The sequence below is a fragment of the Oryza glaberrima genome, chromosome 6, assembly GCF_000147395.1.
Source record: "Oryza glaberrima chromosome 6, OglaRS2, whole genome shotgun sequence".
Classification (NCBI taxonomy): Eukaryota; Viridiplantae; Streptophyta; class Magnoliopsida; order Poales; family Poaceae; genus Oryza; species Oryza glaberrima.
In genome coordinates this window covers 6,971,385-6,993,168 of record NC_068331.1, presented here as the reverse complement: position 1 = coordinate 6,993,168, position 21,784 = coordinate 6,971,385, and the positions used below count along the sequence as shown (strand labels likewise).

The 21,784-nt window shown below is 44.6% G+C and overlaps 4 protein-coding genes across 4 annotated transcripts; all 4 read left to right on the top strand.

The window, feature by feature from the left end:
* The first annotated feature begins 1,076 nt into the window (after positions 1-1,076).
* LOC127775603 (xyloglucan O-acetyltransferase 2-like) lies at positions 1,077-3,435 on the top strand. The gene is made up of 2 exons (XM_052301864.1): positions 1,077-1,707; positions 1,960-3,435. The coding sequence occupies exons 1-2, from the start codon at positions 1,410-1,412 to the stop codon at positions 3,069-3,071; spliced, it is 1,410 nt and encodes a 469-aa protein (XP_052157824.1). The 5' UTR covers positions 1,077-1,409; the 3' UTR covers positions 3,072-3,435.
* Positions 3,436-8,270: 4,835 nt separating this feature from the next.
* On the top strand, positions 8,271-9,909 carry LOC127777713 (xyloglucan O-acetyltransferase 1-like). The gene has a single exon (XM_052304326.1). The coding sequence runs from the start codon at positions 8,385-8,387 to the stop codon at positions 9,738-9,740; it is 1,356 nt and encodes a 451-aa protein (XP_052160286.1). The 5' UTR covers positions 8,271-8,384; the 3' UTR covers positions 9,741-9,909.
* Positions 9,910-14,001: 4,092 nt separating this feature from the next.
* LOC127776345 (xyloglucan O-acetyltransferase 1-like) lies at positions 14,002-15,375 on the top strand. Its single transcript, XM_052302703.1, has 2 exons — positions 14,002-14,200; positions 14,294-15,375. The coding sequence occupies exons 1-2, from the start codon at positions 14,002-14,004 to the stop codon at positions 15,373-15,375; spliced, it is 1,281 nt and encodes a 426-aa protein (XP_052158663.1).
* Positions 15,376-19,727: 4,352 nt separating this feature from the next.
* LOC127777841 (xyloglucan O-acetyltransferase 1-like) lies at positions 19,728-21,328 on the top strand. Its single transcript, XM_052304459.1, has 2 exons — positions 19,728-19,975; positions 20,071-21,328. The coding sequence occupies exons 1-2, from the start codon at positions 19,755-19,757 to the stop codon at positions 21,152-21,154; spliced, it is 1,305 nt and encodes a 434-aa protein (XP_052160419.1). The 5' UTR covers positions 19,728-19,754; the 3' UTR covers positions 21,155-21,328.
* Positions 21,329-21,784: the final 456 nt, after the last annotated feature.

The following is a 21,784-nucleotide window of genomic DNA, read 5'->3' as shown; positions in this document are numbered from 1 at the left end:
TGATCGGACGGTCTCCATTGCTCCTAATGCTGAGTATACCTATTCGAGCAGTGGGAGCGCTCGATGATGCTAGGTCAAGTGCTACTCGTGTCGGCGAGGATTAGGAGCAGTGTCACTTCCTCTAAGTTGATTTGGGTTGGGATTTGATTACGAGCTAACCGGTTCCAGCTCACTTACGGTTTGTTAGAGCTTAGCTCCAACTTCATCTCTCCTAAAGTTAGAGCCCATTTATTTCAGCTCCACCATAAAAGAAAAAAATGAAACGGTTAAGTGTTCTCACAAAATGAACTGGAGAAGTGGAGCTGGATTTAGGCTGCTCCACAACTCCACTTTAAACTGAACTCTTGGTGTTAAATCTCGAAATTGAAGTAATCTCAAACATGCTCTCAATCCAATCGGATACACTCCCTTGGCATCAAAATACATGATTTTAAAAACAAAGAATAAATATTATAAAAAACCCCTATGTCTCAAGGCGTTCCTATCACAAAACTACATGTTAAGTACTTCCTCTATTTCAGGTTATAAAACTTTCTAGCACTGCCCATATTCATATAGATATTAATGAATCTATGTGTCATCTATATGAATATGCATTAATATCTATATGAATATGGGCAATGCTAAAAAGTCTTATAACCTGAAACAGAGGTAGTAAATTTTATCATACGCACTTCCTTGCCCCTTCCGCAAGGATGAAGTATTGACACCGATATAGCCCATCCCCCTCCACTTCTCTGTCATAGCCAACAGTGTAATACATAACTTCGATATCTAAGTATTAACCAGACCTAAAATATATAGGATAAACCTTAACCAATAGGTTTATCTAGATTTTCTAAAATATGACTATTTTTTACTATAAACTTAGATAATATTTTTAGTTACAAATCTAGTAGTAATAGAAAGGAGTATATAAATTTTTTTACGGGAGGATGGAATAACCTTCTGCGAACAACACAAAGAAGGTTAGTTAGAGGCAGGACTAAAGTTGCAATCATGTTCCTTCCGTGTTTTCATACTCAAAGTCTCAAACCCAGCAGTTAGCAACTTCCATTTCTAAACAATGCGCTGGTCAGCAAGAAAAAAAATTACAGATATCCATTGATAAAGAACACAGGAGCATCAAAACCAACACCGCTTGATGGCATGGCATGTCTGATTGTCTGTGGCCATTTGCGACCAGTTGTACCCAACCAACAGCCGCTCCAAAGAATCAACAGACGTTGGTCACTGCTCATCCAGAGACAAACCCCTGTTAGTAATATAAAAATTGTTTCTTTTTCTTTTTCTTTTTTACTCCCCAATCCCCCTTCTTCCTCCTTGATCCCTTTCTTCTCCCCATCCCTCTTTGCCATGGTTTCCGCATCTTGAGCTGAGCAGAGCACAGCTTGTACCTGCAGCCAGCCATGGTGACCACCAATTTCGTGCAGAACCACCACCTCCAGAACAGCCAGTTCTTCCTGCTCCCCAAGAGGCAGCTTGTGACCTACGCCCTCTACGCTCTCATCCCTCTCGCCCTCCTCCATTACCTTCTCTTCAACCCTGTGGCCACTGCCAAGAAGCCGGTGGTGGTGGTGGTTCAGGCGACAGACGATGCTTCGGTCATCGCCTCGTCTCATCACGAGCATGTCAAGGTGAATGCCAAGCAGCTGCCTGTGCCCCCTTCTGACCAAGGAGATGAAGTGTTCAAGAAGAATGCGATAGGTGAGATATTGGGATCTCTTGTCGATTTCGAGTACCTAGGATTTTTTTTTCCATGATGAGATTTGTCTGCCCCGATTGGTTTTCTCCATTTCTTAATGTTTTTGGATTATCGGATTCTGGGCATTAGATTTGTGATGTTTCTTGTGCAGATTTTAGCATGTATGAACAGATTTGAGTTCTTGGGGATTTAATTGGGGGAGGGAAGGGCATCCTTTTGGGCTAATCTTTGCATCTTGTGTTGGATCCGAGCAGCCGGAGAAGTGGCGGCGGCGGCGGCGTGCGACTACTCCGACGGCGAGTGGGTACCGGACGCGCGGCCGCCTCTCTACAACGGGACGAGCTGCGCCACGATCAAGGATGGGCAGAACTGCATGGCGCACGGCCGGCCGGACACCGGCTACCTCCACTGGCGGTGGCGGCCGCGGCGGTGCGACCTCCCGGCGTTCTCGCCGGAGGCGTTCCTCGGCTGGCTCCGCGGCAAGCACCTCGCGTTCGTCGGCGACTCGCTGGCGCGCAACCAGGCGGAGTCGCTGGTGTGCCTCCTGGCGTCCCGCTCCACGCCGGAGCTCGTGCACCGCGACGGCGAGGAGAACAGGTTCCGGCGGTGGGCGTTCCGGGAGCACGACGCCACCGTGTCCATCTTCTGGTCGCCGTTCCTCGTCAAGGCCGCGGAGAAGGCGGAGCGCGCCGGCGTGCGGCACAACAACGTGTTCCTGGACGCGTTCGACGAGCGGTGGATGTCCGGGCTGGGGGGCCTCGACGCCGTCGTGCTCTCCATCGGGCACTGGTTCCTGATCCCGGGCATCTACCACGACGCCGGCGAGGTCGTCGGCTGCCACGACTGCGCCGAGTTCAACCACACCGAGACCCCCTTCTTCGCCGTGTTCAGGCAGGCGGTCCACCGGACGCTCGCCGAGATCACCCGGCGCCACGTCCTCGCCGCCGGCGCGGGCACGAGCAAGAGCAAGAGCAAGGTAGTGGCGTTCACGACGTTCTCGCCGGCGCACTTCGAGGGGGAGTGGGACAAGGCCGGCGCGTGCAACAAGACGCGGCCGTACAAGAACGGCGAGAAGGAGGCCGGGTACACGGAGGCGGAGATGCGCAAGACCGTCGTGGAAGAGGTCGCCGCCGCCGACGCCGCCGCGGCCGGCGGCGGCGGCGCGGGCCTGCGGTTCGCGGCGCTGGACGTGACGACGCTGGCCAACCTGCGGCCCGACGGGCACCCGGGCCCGTACATGCGCGGCGACCCGTTCGCCGGCGGCGGCGGCGGCGGCGCGCGGGTGCAGAACGACTGCGTGCACTGGTGCCTCCCCGGCGCCATCGACACGTTCAACGAGATTCTGCTCCAGACCATCACCAGATGACGACGTTGATAAGATGAATCGTTTCGTCTCGTTTACGAGATCATACGAGTAGATAGTGCGAATTCCGCGGTAAAAATGGTTTGGTTTAGATCTCAGTGATTTTTGGGTGTCGCCTTTGATGTAGCTGTAATTGTTAGAGCATGTACAATAGCAGGCTATAAGTCCGCTATAAACATATTTTAAAGAGATAAATAAAAAGATAGAAGAGCAGCGGGCTACAGATCTGTAGCCAGCTACAACATGGGCTCCAAGACGTAATGTGTCTATGACAGGTGGGACCAGGTATTAATAGTATAGTAAGCAACTATTGTATGAATTGGCTATTATATTGGTTATAAATAATTTGGAGTTAGTAGTGTGCTATGATTACGGGATCGTCGGTGGCGTTTGATCTTACGATCACGTGTGAACAAATCGTGCATTTGATTTTTCGTGGACACTGCTACTCGATCACTTGCTTGATTTGAAAATAAATGCAGACGTTCATGAGCCGTGTACATCGTCTATCATTTTAAAAAATAAATAATTAGTCCTACATATGAGCATCAGGATTAAGTACAGGACTTTACGTTCACATGTTGATCCTGATCTGGTGTGCAAGTAGCAGTCAAGGTTTTCCAAACCGCCGGGTCTGGGGTTACCACGCCCCGACGGTAAGCGTGGTAACCGTACAAAATCGTACAAAATTTATCAAAAATTTAAATTATTTTTTAAATTTATTTAAATTTAAGCCCGGTAACCGCGCGGTAACCTCAACCCTGGTAGCAGTCAATCTACCATACAATCTGGTTGGTGTGTCGCAAGTGGGCTGTCGGCTCCGTGGATCTGTCTGTGCTTAGCCTCCGGCGGAAGTTGTGCCTTGATTGTCTCTGCTTCTTCGACAAGAGTGGTGGCCACTTTGACCTTTGTGTTGTTTGCTGTCCCTTTGATACCCACTCGATAGCAGCAGCAGGCCAGCAGCCAGCAGCATATCTGCATATGGCGTCGAGAACAATTGGCTCGTCTTCCGGCGAGGGAGTACCATGCAGGCCGGCCGGAGCGGTGAACCGGGAAATTTCCGGCCTCCGACACTAGGGCGGCGGTGAGGCCAGCCATGCCGTCTCGCCTCGCCTCGCCGCGTCATGGTCACGGCACGAACGATGGCGTCGGCTGCCGTACGTGTGCCACGACGTGCTGGGCTGCTGGCATGGTATGGTAAGGGTCTCTTTAAATCATTTAAATCATAGGAATGAAATAAAAAACATGATTATAGAAATGCAAATGTAAAATAGAGGATTACAAAACACAAGAAAAACATACGAATAATTTTTTGATTGGGTCGCAGGAAAAACGCAGTGAGAGATAGACTCAAAGGATTTTTCTAAGAGATTGGACCTCTTGCTAAATTTTCTCTAAAATCTACGTGCAATGAGCTATTCCATAGGATTTGGAAAACTCTAACCCTTTGAATCAAATAGCCAAATAGAAAAATTTCTTATAGGATTTCAATCCTATGAAGGTTAATTCAGGACGTCTTGTTTGTTTCATGGTTGTTTTGGACCACCGAAAACAACATGGTTTTCAGAGACAAAATGGTTTACTCTCCACTGATCCTGCCTTTCCAAATCATTTCTTTTTTGTTGCAGTGAAAAGCCTATGTCGTTCTGAGGAGACTTTACTGGAAAAGTGACAACAGGTGCTCTTGGTGCTCAGAGGAGCGGTGTTGGATGATGATATGCCTTGTCTTAGCTTGTCATAGTATCTTTTGTCGGTGACTTTTTTCTGCTCATGGCCTTTTGTGTGTTGGCTGTTAGTCTCACTGTAATAGATGTGTGTTTGAGCCTTTGATATGTAAAATGGATATCCCCGTAAGGCCATAAACTTGTTTCGACATTTTGCTTTCAATATAAGCAGGGCTGTGAGGCCTTTTCTTAAAAAAAAAAATTTCAGGATGTCCCACTTGTTTTACTTCTTTTCATCAAAATGGCACAATTATATTAGGTTTATTCAGCAGATGCTGACAAATTGGGCCACCATTTGAGTAGGAACTTAAAAGTCTTATACGATGATCAAACAATCCAAATGACCCAAAATTACACGGTTGGACCTTAAGTGGGACCCTGAGTTGGGCAAATCAAGTTATTGAGATTCGAATTTGCTACATACTAACAGTCATGTGACTGTTTTTCTTTTTCCAAGACCTGTGGAAAACAATCCTTTCGGCATCAAACACTCCAAAGAAACCACTCAAGTCGTTGGTGATATTCTAGTTGCCTGGGAGATTTGGAAAAAAAAAAAAACTCACGCCTGTTTAGAAGCCTAGCAAACACCCCTGAGACCATCGTTTACGCATCGTATGGGTTGGTTTTGTTATAAAAAATATATCAAATGAATATAATTATAATGTGATTACACTATAATTACAATATTATTATATTATAACCATACTTAGTGTGATTTTTACTCGAGTGATATAGTTAGTCCGATTGAGACTTGATGTGCCACTATTAGATTTGTGCAGCCAGACACGATTATGGTAGGAAAGAAGGTGTTACAAATAAAGTTGCTTAAAAATTTTGGCAATAAAGAACAGGAAACACACATGGAATCCATTAAAGTTGTGCCTTTGAGAGAGTGCACGACCACTTAAGATCTTTCCAATGCGCTCAGAGTAAAGAATATCACACCTCATAAGCATTTTAAGGAAGATAAATTTCGTCATTGCATTGACTTTTATAAAGTTTGCATTGACTAATGAGAACCAGAAGGCTCCATGTTGAGTACGGAAGAAGCTCCTCTAACGTACTGATCAGTCACTTAAAATTAGAGAACATCAAGTCAGAGGATTTGTTTCCGTTGAGTACTGCTTGTCCATGTTCATACCGAATTCGCTACTTACAATTTACAAATTAGTGTACAACGTTGTGTGCCCGTGTCACTACCGCCAGCCCCAGCGTTGTGCCTCTCCGCTTCATCATTGGAGTATATGCACTTAGGTTGTGCTCGAAGGTAGAGGTTGAGAACTCCACCTCATCACATGTAAAACGAGTGATTTGTTAGTACATAATTAATTAATTATTAACTAAAATAAGTTTGAAAAATGGATTAATACATTTTTCTTAAAAGTAATTTTCCTAGATATAGAACTCTTGCAAAAGACACATTGTTTAACAGTGCGTGAAAAATAAGAGAGTAGAAGTTGGAAAAAGGAGTGGCCAAACACAACCTTAGACATTAATATGGGGACGACCGACATTAAAGTTATTAGGTGATGATAAAATAAGGATGGAAGAAGTATCATGATCTTTAAAGATTGGTACTTTATAAAAAAGTGACATTGCACATTATACCACCAAAATAAGTCTAATACATAATTAATATAATAAAAAAGTCAACTCCACTTCAAACTGCCGCAATAGTTTTTCTTGTTTTAAACAGTCAACTACCGTAGAAATGATGGGTAGTAAAAGGACCCAGAGGAGAGGCCAATGGATCAAATTTGAGGATTATTAGCCCTAACATTTATGAGTCTACTAATTTAAGAGAAATTTGAGAATAAAATGTTTACTTTTCTCATAGAGTTTCTATGTATTTTAGTTGATTAGAGGTGACACATGGTGATTTAAAAGCGTTCCACAAGATGTTCAATGGGCTTTCTTTTTTTATGTTACGTTTGTATCTTATGTAGTTCATCTATCTCTAAGAGTTTTAGCTAGCTACGTAAAGAGAGATTAGCCAGATGTTAAAAGATTATCATGCCCTCCATTAATATGGAGAGAAAATATCGAGGAGAAGAAGCGAGTACTGCTCGTTTAATTTGATGATTAAGAATAAATGATAAAGTAGTATTAAAGGGGTCTAGTGGATTCCTCTAAAATTCATGTTTAGTAAATTAATTATTAGCCTACAACTAACGGTGGGAATATGTTTTTTCCTACTTAGTTTTTTTTCTTTTGTGAATAGTATGTACGTACGTACGTGTTTTTCTGTTGTACGTTCACGTACTGGAAAGGAGGGATTATCTTTTATAATAGATTTATAATTTAATGGTTTAAAAAAAGGTTCACCGATTTAAGTGTATATAAAGGCTAAGATGTTCTGATTTTACAAAAAAAGAATTTCTAAGCTTTTTCATAATTTATTAGGATGACGTAGTGACTCAAGGGCATTTCAGAGGATATTTGATAGACATTTTATCATACCGTATATATGTATATATATTTATAGACTATATATTAGCTTACATGTGTATATATATTCATATGTGCTCCCTCCGATTTAAAATATAAGCATTTCTACTATTTTTTTAAAAAAATATTTATACGTATTTTTTAAGGCTTCTCTCTCTTTTTTTTTTCCTCTCGCGAATAGTACATATACGCACTGCACTTTTCTCCAGTAAGTCACGTACATGAGATATCTCGTAAGTACACATACATGAGATCAGGAGACTTTTTAAAATGATATAATGGTCCAAAATAATGGTTTCACTGATTTTAGGTGAAAACCTAGAGCTAAAAATTTTACATCTAATAGAATTTTAATCTTTTATTTTAATTCATTTAATGTGACACGTGGCGACTTAAAATGCTTCAGAGAATGTTTAATGAACTATTTTCAACCGTTCATATGTAATCTCTGTTTTATAAGATTATCATTTCTGCATGTTTTTTTGAATGCATATGGGCATCCCTCCGTCAACATATATTTTAAGAAACAAGAGAAAATGATTATATTTTAGAACGAAAGTGGCTTTTCTTTTGCATTTCTTTCTCTCTTTTCAGGCGAACAGTACGCGTGTATTTTTCTTTTGTAATTATACGTACTGAAGATAAGGGAGAGATTATTTTTAAAATAAAATCTGATAGTCTAAAATAACGTATCATCAATTTAAGTGAAAAATCATGAGCTATATATTTTGTTTTTTTCTCATTTAATTTCTAATGTTTTTTCAAATCTATTAGAGGTGACACGCTGTGAGTTAAGAGTGTTCCGTTTAGTGGAATTTTAGTATACAACCGAAAAAAATAGAAAGATGGATGATAGATAATGATATGATTATTGCTTCACACAAACCAGTGGATTAGATTTGACACAAACATTAGGGATACTTTGGCCACTCGAAATCGTTACTGTACTTCAATCAGCCAGTTTAATCACTTCCTCTCTACTTCATATGTTAATCCCCTTTATGTTCGATTAAGCAATAATGCTGTGCTTTCCAGGTTACACTCCATCCATCTCCTCTCTACATGTAGTACAAACTATCTGAAGTCACCACTCCCACCTGTTCGACGCCGTACGACGTCGTCGTACTCGTCGTACGCGCTAGCTATGGCCGCACGCGAGCCACCGCGTCACGGCCATGGCGCCACCCGGCTGTCGTGCCCAACTCCGGCGACCACCACCACCACCACCAGCAATCTTTGCAGCTTCCTCAACAGAGCCGTCTCCGCTTGGCTCGTCTGCGCCGTGCTCAGCTTGTTTCTCTTCAACCTCCTCTGGTTTTACCCTGTCGACGCGCCGTGGAACGTCGTCATTTCCGGCGAAGGTAAGCGTCCATCCATGGCGATGGCAGGAGGAGGAGGGGAGGAGGCTAGGTGCGACTACTCGGAAGGGCGGTGGGTGGCGGCGCCGGGGCGCGCGCGGCGGTACAACGGCACGGCGTGCAACGTGAAGGAGAGCGAGCGGTGCGTCGGGAACGGGCGGCCGGACACGGGCTACCTGGACTGGCGGTGGCAGCCGGCGTCGTGCGAGCTCCCGGCGTTCGACGTGGCGGCGTTCGTGGGCGCGGCGCGCGGAAAGCACGTCGCGTTCGTCGGCGACTCGATGGCGCGCAACCAGGCGGAGTCGCTCGTCTGCCTCCTCGCCACGGCGTTCCCGTACACCCTCGTGTACCGCGACCCGCACCCGCGGGAGCGCAAGTTCTGGCGCTGGGCGTTCCCGGCGCACAACGTGACGGTGTCCGTCTACTGGGCGCCGTTCCTCGCCAGGTCCACCGGCAAGACGGACGACTACCGGAAGCCGCGCAACGACGTCTACCTCGGCGCGCTCGCCGAGCGGTGGTCGGCCGACGCCGACACGATGGACGTGGTGGTGATCAGCCAGGGGCACTGGTTCTGGATCCCGACCGTCTACCACGACGCCGCCACGGGCGAGGTGGTCGGCATGCACAACGTCACCGGGCTCAAGAACACCGGCGACATCGGCCTCTTCGCGCCGTACAGGAGGACTCTGCGGATGGCGCTGGAGCGGCTCGTCGGCTCCGGCGCCGGCAACCGCACCCGCGCCCGCACCGTGGTGGTGGCCACGTTCTCGCCGTCGCACTTCGAGAAGGCGTGGGACGACCCCACGACGTGCGCGAGGACGCGGCCGTACGACGACGGGGAGAAGGAGGTGGGCGCCGACGAGAGGGAGCTCCGGAGCATCGCCATGGAGGAGGTGGCCGCCGCCGCCGCTCGCCGTGGCGCCGCCGCTGGCGGCGGCGAGAGCAGGGTGGAGGTGCTCGACGTGACGAAGCTGGCGACGATGCGGCCGGACGGGCACCCGGGGGTGTACATGCACCGCGACCCGTTCGCGCGCGGCGTGCCGAAGCGGCTGCAGGTGGACTGCCTCCACTTCTGCCTGCCTGGGCCGGTGGACACGTTCAACGAGATCTTGCTGCAGCTACTGATCAGCAAGAGGCGGTGACGATAAACCGGAGTACTAGCGTGTGCGTGCATGCAAGGCAAATATGAACAACTACAACTTGAGATTTGAGATACAAGTCTGATGATATTAAGTTCCATTTGTATTACAAAGTTATGTACATGTAAACTATGTTTCAAACTTATGCCACGGCAATCAAAACCGATCTCAATATTATATTAGGAGTTGAGAATACATTTGTACTGGTTTTAAAAGATGGGGGTTACGTTGTATCCGTTGTTTTACGGTTGAGCAACATGATTGCAAACTCAACCATTATGTTATTAGGAATGTAAAGTGGACTTTTTCCCTTAAACTTAAGGTATATTCTCGGCCAGAAATACACTTTTTCGGCCCAAAAGTAGGGTGTCAATCCGTACCAAAATGCGGTCGTGAAATGCGCGTGAGTTGAGCCCACAGGCCACAGATGGTCGTGAATTTGGTCCAAAGCTTAGCCTAATTCAGCCCTATGTTCTTCTAAATTCAGCCCAAAAGTGTGAGCGATCTCAGCTCTCAACTGTGCACGCGAATGCGGCCCAAAGATCCGCGTAAATTGAGCCCAAACGTTCGGCGGGTTGGACCATATTTGAGGCCGAGAAATGTGCGAAAATTCGGCTTTTAAGTATGGAAATTCCGGCCCAGTGGGCGTTAATTCAGCCTATATCTTTAAGGAAATTTAGCCCACGTGAAAAGAACGAAGTATGTGCGCCAGTCCGCCAGATATCATCATCGCAAGTGGGCCGACATGTCATTGGGCTGAGGCCTTTATTTCTGCCCATTGAGCGTGGAACATGTCCCAGCTAAAATTCTTCACTACTTCAAACATACACTAGGTGAAACCCCACATGTTGCTGTGAGAGTTTTGTATAGTATTAATAAAAATAACATGCAACATAGATACATTATGTACACTTTTCATCTTTGATCAACTATTGAGAAAAAAACTATAAACAATTAAGATAATGTGGATTATGAAAATTAAAATCATATGTGGATTGATCATTCAAAAACATAAGTAAGGTAACGTGGCTTCATGAGAGAGGAAAAAAAGAACGTAATATAGATCAATTATTTAAAGAGAAAACTAAGGCGATATGATTTTATAAGAGAAAAAAGGAGGAGGATAATTTAGACCATAAATCAATCATGTAAGGAAGGAATAATTGAGATGATGTGACTTAATGATAGAAGAGAAAAAATAACATTAACTATATATAGTGGTGATAAACTATATAGATATTCGCTCAGTTTCATATTATAATTTGTTTGATTTTTTTCTTAGTCAAAATATCTTTATGTTTGACCAAGTTTATAGAAAAATAATAGCAATTGCTACAATACCAAATTAGTTTAATTAAATTTAACTTTGAATATATTTTGATAATGTATTTGTTTTATATTAAAAATATTAGTAGAGTTTTTTATAAACTTTGTCAAATTCAAATAAGTTTGGTTAAGAAAAAAGTCAAATGGCTTACAATATAAACGAATGGAGTATATAGGATACGCGGCTTAAGATTCTAAGAATCTGGTTGATAGCCAGTTTCTGAGAATCTGAAGAAGCGAGGTTTATTTTCTAGATTTTACAACTAAGTTTAAAATTTAGATGATAATCTGGATTGCTTGAGGGAGCTGAAGATTATGCGAGAAACTTCGGCTGCTAAAAGCTCTTTCAAACAGGTCTTGTTGCAGGAATCTTGCGGCGTGGTGGTAGTAACAGCGAGTCAGAAGTCAGAACTTCTTCGCAGGACACAGATTTAACACTGCATCACCATTGGTGCTAGCTAACATGGAGATCTGCAAACCCGTTAGTTTTTGCGCAGCACAATCGATGCAGCCCCCATTTGCGAGGCAAGTTCGATGGAAATGCCGTTGAAAATGGAACAGATATGCCCACTTGCAGATATAGAACAGTATTTTCCTCCAAATCTCGAGACCGTAATTCAGATTCAGTTAATGACGCGATTGACGGCATGGCCTCGATCTACAGCAAAACTCTTCTTCCTCTCTCTCACTCTCTGTTGCGGTCTTTTCTTTTGTGTGTGTAACTGAGTTCTATCACTTTTGAAACGATTTAACACTTCTGCGATATGGTTTAGTATTATAGTTAAAATCTCGATTGCATGATTTTACATTTCTAACTTGTAACTAAGGTACCCAACTCTACGATTCCATATGGTAAAAATGAGTAAATTGCATCACCAGTACACAAACTTGTCAGAGGGGTGTAATCTAGTGCACGAACTTGTAAAATGCTCATTTTAGTGTATGAACTTGTCTGGTGCGTGCGGAGGAATGTGAAAAGGTTACTACATGGCTAGTCTTATTGATTTAGGGGCTAATTAGGATACTATGTAAATAGAGTAAATTGTATTGGTGGTATACAAACTTATTAGCTAGGTGCAATTTAGTATATAAACTTGTAAAATACTCGTTTCGGTACACAAACTTGTCTAGTTTGTGCGGACGAGAACCAAAATAACTTGGCAATGTTAATTTTACGAAGCTGATGTTAGGATGTGACGTGCATACATGTAGTGAGTATACATAAGAAATGTAATATTTATAAATTTAATCTCTAGTTTATCCTTCATCATGGAAATGATGAATTTCATATATTTCTAACACTTATATTGCTCAGTTTTTTTCTTTATATTTTTCTACTACCACTATATTCCATTATATTTTTTTATTGAATAGGTGTATGCCTAATAGCAACCTTCTCAGATATATATTTACATAGTATCCTAATTAGCCCCTAAATCAATAAGACTAGCCATGTAGTATCCTTTTCACATTCCTCCGCACGCACCAGATAACTTCATGCACTAAAATGAGTATTTTACAAGTTCGTACACTAGATTGCACCCACCTGACAAGTTCGTGTACCGGTGATGTAATTTACTCTGGTAAAAAACTATAATTTTATAAATTTCACTAGAAAAAAATATCAGTGCTTTGTAAAGGGTGAAGCTATTTTAATGTTATTATTGTTATACGGTTTAGCTAAGGTAAAATTCATTGTGGGAATTCGTTTCAATTTTCTTTTTATAAAATCATTAGCTGCAATTAGAAGTTCAATCATCTCAAGGTATCATGCGAGTTTTTTTAAAAAGAGATTTCTTATATGACTTCTTCTGTATTTTCAAAAGCGAACGAATTTAAAAACAGCTCAAACATGAATAGGTATTTCCAAAAGCGAATGAACTTAAAACCGACTCTAACTTGAATTACGTACCAAAGTACCGGCAAAACATCTTCAATTTTTATAATATTAGATAGTAGAGATAGATATAGAGATAAAGATAGAAATATAGATAGAGACAGAGATGTATAGGATTCTATAGTTGTGATTCTACTTAGAATTTCCAATTCTAATTTAGCATCGTGATTTCGAATTCTAATTCAGGATTGTGATTTTAATAATCTTGGTTTAATATTTTTTAAATCACACTTTAGTCTTCTAAACTTTCTTTTTCCAAACTTTGAGTCATTTTGAAACTTTCTACTACGCCCGTCCCAATAAAAATCAATGACCGAATGAGACGATTATTATATTTTGGGATGGAGGGAATATCATTTTTACATCCTTTCTTTCCTGTGTGGCCTGTCAAATAAATGGGAAAGTAATTTCATCCCTTGAGGGGATATCCCCTCGTTTTGTGCATGCCACCTAAATAGTCGTAAAAAAATATGAAAAAAAATGACAACATAAATTAATATGAAATGTATCACTTCACAAACATGCAAGTTTAAATTCAACTTATACAAGTTGTAACAAAAATAACAAATATAGTTGCGGATGCGCGATAACTATTTTCAGTTTAATTTTTATTTTTGTTGCAACTTATAGAAGTTGAATTTGGTCTTGCATGTTTGTGGAGTGATATATTTTGGATTAATATAGTCAATTTTTTAAATTTCTTGATAACTATTTAGATGACATGTAAACAAAGTGGAAAATCCACATCCCAAATAAATAAATACTACAACTATATTACTCCTCTCACAAAGTGTAATTTGGGTTGTTTTCTCATATCCTATGCACAAATCCCAAACAACAGAATATATTTGAGTTGTTTTCACGTCACGCTCCGTTGACATTTTTTGGGTTTGAGCTCTTCTTCTTCGACAATCATTTCATTTCTACATAGACCTATCAGAACTCATAACACAGAACCCCCCTGGCAACATCGTCATCCACTCATCCTCACCGATTCCGACGTACGGATCGCCGCCGCCGTCGTAGCTGCACCGGTGGCAAATGGGAGCGTACGACGAGCCGCCACTGCGTCACCACCACGGCGGCGTGCAACCCATCAGAGATATCTTCACGTCGCTCATCTACGTCGCGCTCTGCTTGGCCCTCCTCTACCTCCTCTGCCTCACCCCTCGCGGCTCGCCGGAGAACGCCGTCTCGGCTATGCTCCGGCACGTCACCATTGCTTCTTCCGGCGAAGGTCGTGGTAAGCTAAGCGCCCATCCATGGATGCGCGTGATCGCGTCGTTTCAGTGTAATCTTGAGTTGATCTCGTGTGTTTGTGTTGTTGCAGGAGGAGGAGGCGGGGGCGGCGGCGGGTGCGACTACTCGGAGGGGCGGTGGGTGGCGGCGGCGGGGCACGCGCGGCGGTACAACGGAACGGCGTGCGACGTCAAGGGCAGCGAGGACTGCGCGCGCAACGGGCGGCCGGACACGGGGTACCTGGACTGGCGGTGGCGGCCGGCGTCGTGCGAGCTCCCGGCGTTCGACGCGGCGGCGTTCCTCGCCGCGGCGCGCGGCAGGCACGTCGCGTTCGTCGGCGACTCGATGGCGCGCAACCAGGCGGAGTCCCTCGTCTGCCTCCTCGCCGCGGCGGCGTTCCCGTACCGCCTCGTGTACCGCGACCGGGAGCCCGGGACGCGCAAGTTCTGGAGGTGGGCGTTCCCGACGCACGGCGTCACGGTGTCCGTCTACTGGGCGCCGTTCCTCGTCATGGCCGCCGGGAGGCCGGAGAACTTCAGCGTGCAGCACAACCTCGTCTACCTCGACACGCTCGCCGAGCGGTGGTCCGCCGACGCCGACACGATGGACGTGGCGGTGATCAGCACGGGGCACTGGTTCTGGAACCCGACCGTCTACTACCACCACAACGGCGGCGAGGTGCTCGGCGTGCACAACCTCCCGGAGCTCAACCACACCGAGATCGGATTCTTCTCGCCGTACCGCGAGGCCATCCGGATGTCGCTCGAGCGCCTCCTCGGCTCAGCCGCCGCCGGCCGCCGCGGCCGCACCGTGGTGGTGACCACGTTCTCGCCGGCGCACTTCGAGAAGGAGTGGGACGACCCCGCGACGTGCGCGAGGACGCGGCCGTACGAGGACGGGGAGAAGGAGGTGGGAGGCATCGAGGGGGAGCTCCGGAGCATCGCCATCGAGGAGGCGGCGGCGGCGGCGAGGAGCAGGGTGGAGGTGCTCGACGTGACGAGGCTGGCGACGATGCGGCCGGACGGGCACCCGGGGGTGTACATGCACCGCGACCCGTTCGCGCGCGGCGTGCCGGAGCGGCTGCAGAGCGACTGCCTCCACTTCTGCTTGCCCGGGCAGGTGGACACGTTCAATGAGATCTTGCTGCAGCTACTGATCAAGAAGAAGCAGCAGTGAACAACACCGGTATCGTACAAGTACAAGTGACATATGCGTTGCGTACTTGCGTGCATGCATGCACGCACGCACGACAATATAACAACTTGACGAATTTCCTAGACATTTTTTATACTCTGAAGGGATACAAGTTGGAAGCTGCATGCGTTGGTAGATACTAAGAGCTTCTCCAATTGACTATTTAAATCAGACTCTTCAAACGCACATATAACCAACTTTCTAATTGATTTAGCAAGCCAAATTTATTGCTTACTCCAACAAACTCTGATCCATCTACGTACCCTCTTTATTTTGAGTCTATGACATTGAGACCCCAAATGTTAGCCTCTACTATACTCTTCCTCATCCTCTTTCTCCCCCTCTTCCTCATTACACCACAACACCAAATAGGAGGCACTTGATATATCGGGATAAACAACTTTTAGTAGCAAGCAGTTTGTCGGGAAAGACTTTTGCCGAAACTTTGTCTGTCAGGTGAGTCCGAGTCCCCCTTCCTCCTCATGGTGTCTTGCTCCATTTACCCTGATGAGACTTCGGTGAGTTGGAGCCCCATATCTCCCCCGTGAGTTGACAACGTCCCTTTCATCCTCGCCGACATGCCTTGCATCTCGTTCCTAGCAACAACGAAAAGCCAACACACCTTCCTCCTCAGATCCGGACTACATTAGGAGATAATGGGACTTCTTTTTTGTGGGGAGCTAATGCGATTTAGTTGATATTTGAGGAGTTGGTACTAAAGTTTTTCAAATTTTAGTTGAAAGTTTTATGATTTTGAGTTGAAAGTTTCAAATTTTGAATCAAAAGTTTGTGATTTCAAGTTGTAAGTTTAAGATTTCGAATCAATTGTTTTTGTGATTTTGAGTTAAAAAGTTGTTTGTGGTTTTGAGTTGAAAGTTTTAAGATTTTGGACCATAAGTTTATGATTCTAATTTGGAAGTTTTAGACTTTGAATCTTGCGTTTTTGTGATCTGAGTTGAAAGTTTAAAGTCAGAAGTGGAAGGTTTTGGAAATTGGAAGTTAAAGTTTTGGTAAGATTATCTTTAGGAATATAGAGCTAGGGGTATGCGTCGACACTTCAAATGCTCTTGGCATGCACACGCTCTATTCATGGAAAGGACAGCGAAATTGGTCTGACTTCCCTATCGCATGCCTGACCTATCCTGCTGGTGCATACCCTCTCCGTCCCAAAAATAATACAATCCTAGCTACAAAACATATGCGTGTCCAGATTCGTAGCTAGGGTTTGTTATTTTTTGGAACGGAGTAGTATGTGCGATCTAGGCGCCTCCGAAATTGGGTAACCTAGTTTTTAATTGCTAGTTTATTTTTTTTAAGTAAATTACAGCGATGGTATATAAACTTTTGAGGTGGGTATAGTTTGGTATAAAAACTTGTAAAACACTTGTTTCGGTGGATGCATTTTGTCTGGTGCGTGTGAACCTTAGGCCAAATGAGCATGCCATGCCATGGTTAATCCTACTTAGTTTGAATGTTTATTAAGATGTCGTGTAGGCATACATATTAGCATGCTGTCATCTAGACGTGCATGTGTTCAATCAAATGTATAATAAGAGGCACTGATAATTGATGTTTTAAATAAGAACATATTTTTAGAGAAATAACTTTAACCACTATCTTCTGTTAAATATAATAGAATTATCAACAAATATATAATTTTTGTTTATACCCAAATTTAGTACCTTTGCATGAAATAGGGAAAAATTGCTAAAGTTTGGAAAGCACCGGATTTTCTTCACACGGCCAGTCAGACCGCAGGTGTGTCGGTCTGACTAGCTAGTAGGGCCGGTTTGACCGCAGGCATGTGGCCGGTCAGACCGTCAGAGTTCGAGCCCGAAGCGAATTTCGTCAGGTCTCGGGTTTCCTTACTCGGGAATGTATGTTTTGGGTTTCCATTGGTTTCTACCCCGAGTTGAACATGGAGGAGCACCTGTAGAAGGCAAGACCAACCCTTATATAAGGGACAAGGCCGGTTCAATTGAATCACACAATCTACTTTCAACCAATTAGCCAATTGAATTGCTTTTTCAATATTGCATCTACTTTTCACTTAGTTCTAGCCTAGTTTCGTCCATCTTTGTTGGTTTGCACCGTGAACCGTTCGCCATCGCTGCGAGAGTGCAATACCGCTTTGTAGGTTTGTCCCGTAAACCTTCTGTTCGCCCACGAGACGGGTGGTTATCCTTTGTTCCACCTAGATCAGATCCGCTAGCGGGTCTAGTTTGCAAAACACATCTTGATTTCGAAAAGGCTAACGGGCGATCGATTGCCCCTAGCGATCACCTCCCCCCTCCACGTGGTTTCTTATTTTGGCACCGCATTACTTTTTTATTTTAGTAAATTTATGCATTTATAGTTTGTACACCTCAAATTTACACATCTAAATTTTATACACCTAAAGTTTAGAGACCCAAAGTTTATAAGTCAAAAGTTTATATGTCTGATTCAAATTTGAATCTGAATTCAAATATTTTTTATATATAGTATTTCTATACATCTAAAGTTTATACACCTAAAGTTTGGAGACCCAAAGTTTATAAGTCAAAAGTTTATATACCCGATTCAAATTTGAATTTGAATTCAAATATTTTTTATATATAGTATTTCTATACATCTAAAAATTATACACCTAAAATTTATAGACCCAAAATTTATAAGTCAAAAGTTTACATACCCGATTCAAATTTGAATTTGAATTCAAATATTAGTTTATAGATCCAAAGTTTATAAGTCAAAAGTTTACATACCCGTTTCAAATTTAAATTTGAATTCAAATATTTTTTATATATAGTATTTCCATACATAATTTTTTCTAACTTTGTTTTCTTTTTTTTAAATTTATGGTGTAAAAGTAGGAAGAGAAGAAGGGGAGGAGGAAGCCAGGAAGGGGGAGAGGAGCGTATAGGGGGGATGGGGGGTGATCGCTGTGGGCGATCACCCGCCCATTAGCCACGCCATCTTGATTTAGCCTTTTGGCTAGATCGGAGTGGTTGGCGACTCCATATCACCGTAAGACGTTTAGGTATCCCGACCATGATTGTCTTCTTGCCAAAAAAAAGTTGTCAACAATTTTGTTGAAGTACTTTTCGAGATTAATCTATAAATATGGAGACCATGATTATAAGTCACATACTACCCCCTTTTCAACTGTAAATCTTTTTGACTTGTTTTTTCAAGTAAAACTTTTTTTAGATTTAACTAAGTTTATAAAAAAATATAGTAATATTTTCAACACAAAACAAACAAAAAATATTCAAATATGTTCAACGTTAGATGAAATAAAATAAAATTGGTGCTATACGTGTTACTTTCTCCGTTTCATATTATAAGTCATTTTGATTTTTTTTTTCTTAGTCAATTTTCTTTACATTTGATTAAGTTTATAGAATAATATAATAACACTTCTAACATAAAATAAAATAGATTATCAAAATATATATTCAATACTAGATTTAATGAAACTAATTTGGTGTTTAAAATATTACTAATTTTTCTATAAACTTAGTCAAACTTAACAAAATTTGATTAGGAACAGAGTCAAAACGACTTATAATATGAAACGGAGGGAGTACTATATTTTCTATAAACTTTGTTAAACTTTCGAGAAATTTGACGGGAAACTATTCTAATCCCTCGAGGGGATGTTCCCTCGTTTGCTCAAAAACCATCTAAACGGCTATGAAAAATTCTGGAAAAATTTGACAACATTCATACAACACATATATACAACTCCACAAAATCTTAAGTCTAAACTCAACTCACACGTCGAGATATAAAAAAGACAAATTCAGCGTATGAATAGTAGCGTACTGTTTATATCTAAATTTAGAACATGAAATTTGGTGGACTAGTAGGTACCATTATACTCTACATTGTCAATTTTTTTCAGAATTTTTCACAACTATTTGTATCGAATTTAGAAGAAAAAGGTATACGAGGGGATATCCCCTCGAGGGATTAGAATCCACTCCCAAATTTGACTTAAGAACGGAAGAAGTATTTAGAAGTTATTTATAATATTTTTTGAAAAAAAATTAACATCAGTTTATTAAAAAAATAATTATTTTAACCGGAGGCTATAAGTACTTTGACCAAGTTGGCAAGTTGAATTCGTACCGCTTGTGGATGGTCATGCCCTCTGCTATTTGCTGCATCGATCCGCACCTTCCTCAATTAGATGCCCTGAGGTGTAGTACGAGAAATAGCAAAGAAAATGACCTCGAGGTCAACCCATCTCCATTGTCGACGCACCCATGCACATTTTCCCCTATCAGTGTCAGAATCCCTCTATATAGTACCAGTACTCGATACTCTACTCACTCACTAACCAAAACCCTCACTGCTCGATCCCCAAGCTCGAGATGGGAGCTTACCAGCCGCTGCAGCATCACCATGGCGGCGCCGGCGCCGGCTACTTCCTGCCAAGAACCGCCGTGACATGGCTCGCCGCCGCCTGCCTCTCCCTTGCCCTCCTCCACCTCCTCTGCTGCTCCCCTCCCGGCGGCCACCAAGCCGTCTTCTCCCCTCTGCTCCAGTATTTCAATGGCAATGGCACTTACTCCTCCAACATCTCGTCTTCTGGGTATGTACAAGCTAAGCTTGGATGGATGAGCGAGCGATCGAGCGAGCTAGCTAGCTCATCAATGGCGGTGTTCGTTGTCGTTATTGTTGTTGCAGGGTGGAGGAGAGGTCGTCGTCGGCAGCGTCGTGCGACTACTCGGTGGGGAGGTGGGTGCGGGCGCCGGGGCACGCGCGGCGGTACAACGGCACGGCGTGCAACGTCAAGCCGGAGCAGGACTGCGTCGGCAACGGGCGCCCCGAGACGGGGTACCTGGACTGGCGGTGGCAGCCGGCGTCGTGCGAGCTCCCGGCGTTCGACGCGGCGGCGTTCCTCGCCGCGGCGCGCGGGAGGCACGTCGCGTTCGTGGGCGACTCGATGGCGCGCAACCAGGCGGAGTCCCTCCACTGCCTCCTCGCCGCCGCGTTCCCGCACGAGCTCGTGGCCCAGGACGCCGAGCGCTACAAGCGGCAGTTCACGCGGTGGTCGTTCCCGTCGCACGGCGTGACGCTGTCCACCTACTGGGCGCCGTTCCTCGTCAGGTCCGGCGGCAAGCCGTTCAACTACACCATGCCCTACAACCTCGTCTACCTCGACGAGCTCGGCAACCGGTGGGACGCCGACGCCGGGACGATGGACGTGGTGGTCCTCACCGCCGGCCACTGGTTCTGGAACCCGGCCGTGTACCACAGGCGCGGCGAGGTGGTCGGCGTGCACGCGCACCCGGAGCTCAACGCGACCGAGATCGGCTTCACCTCGCCGTACCGGGAGGCGTTCCGGAGGGCCCTGGAGCGGCTGGGCTCCGACGGGCGGCGGCGGACCGTGGTGCTGGGCACGTTCGCGCCGCCGCACTTCGACGGGAAGCCGATCTTTGACCCGACGGCGTGCACGAGGACGGAGCCGTACAGGGACGGGGAGAAGGAGGTGGGGAGCATCGAGAGGGAGATGAGGAGCATCGTGTTCGAGGAGGCGGCCGCCGCGGCGGCGGCGGCGGCGACGATGAGGGTGGAGGTGGAGGACGTGACGAGGCTGGCGACGATGCGGCCGGACGGGCACCCGGGGGTGTACATGCACCGCGACCCGTTCGCCGGCGGCGGCGCGCGGCCGGAGCGGATGCAGACGGACTGCCTCCACTCCTGCCTCCCTGGCCCGGTCGACACGTTCAATGAGATCTTGTTGCAGATTCTGAGCAGGCAGCGGTGATTCGAGCCAGTGCGTGCGTGCGTGCATCGGTGCGTGCATGGGCATTGTTTAATTGTGAATTGTGACTGTGGTGTGTACGTGCAGTTCAATTTCTCGTTTATTTCGTCCTGCTAATTGTAACTTCTGTGTGTTCTGGTCAACTCTGAATTAACCAATTTCATGGCAACAGTACAATTCTTAGGCTGTGTTCGCTTGTGCTGGCTGAGAATCTTTCCTTCCAGCTGGAAAACACATGATTAATTAAGTACTACCTCCATATTTTAATATATGACACCGTTGACTTTTTATCTAACGTTTGACCATTCGTCTTATTAAAAAAATTATGTAATTATCATTTATTTTATTGTGACTTGATTCATCATTAAATATTCTTTAAGCATAACATAAATATTTTAATATTTGCACAAAGATTTTGAATAAAACAAATGGTCAAACGTTGTTTAGAAAGTCAACGGCGTCGTACATTAAAATACAGAGGGAGTATTAACTAAAACTAACTTGAGAAATGGATTAATATAATTTTTAAAACAACTTTTCTATATATATTTTTTTTAAAAAAAAACACACCGTTTAGTAGTTTGAAAAGCGTGCGCGTGGAAAAGGAGAAATAAGAGTTGGGAACCCCTACAA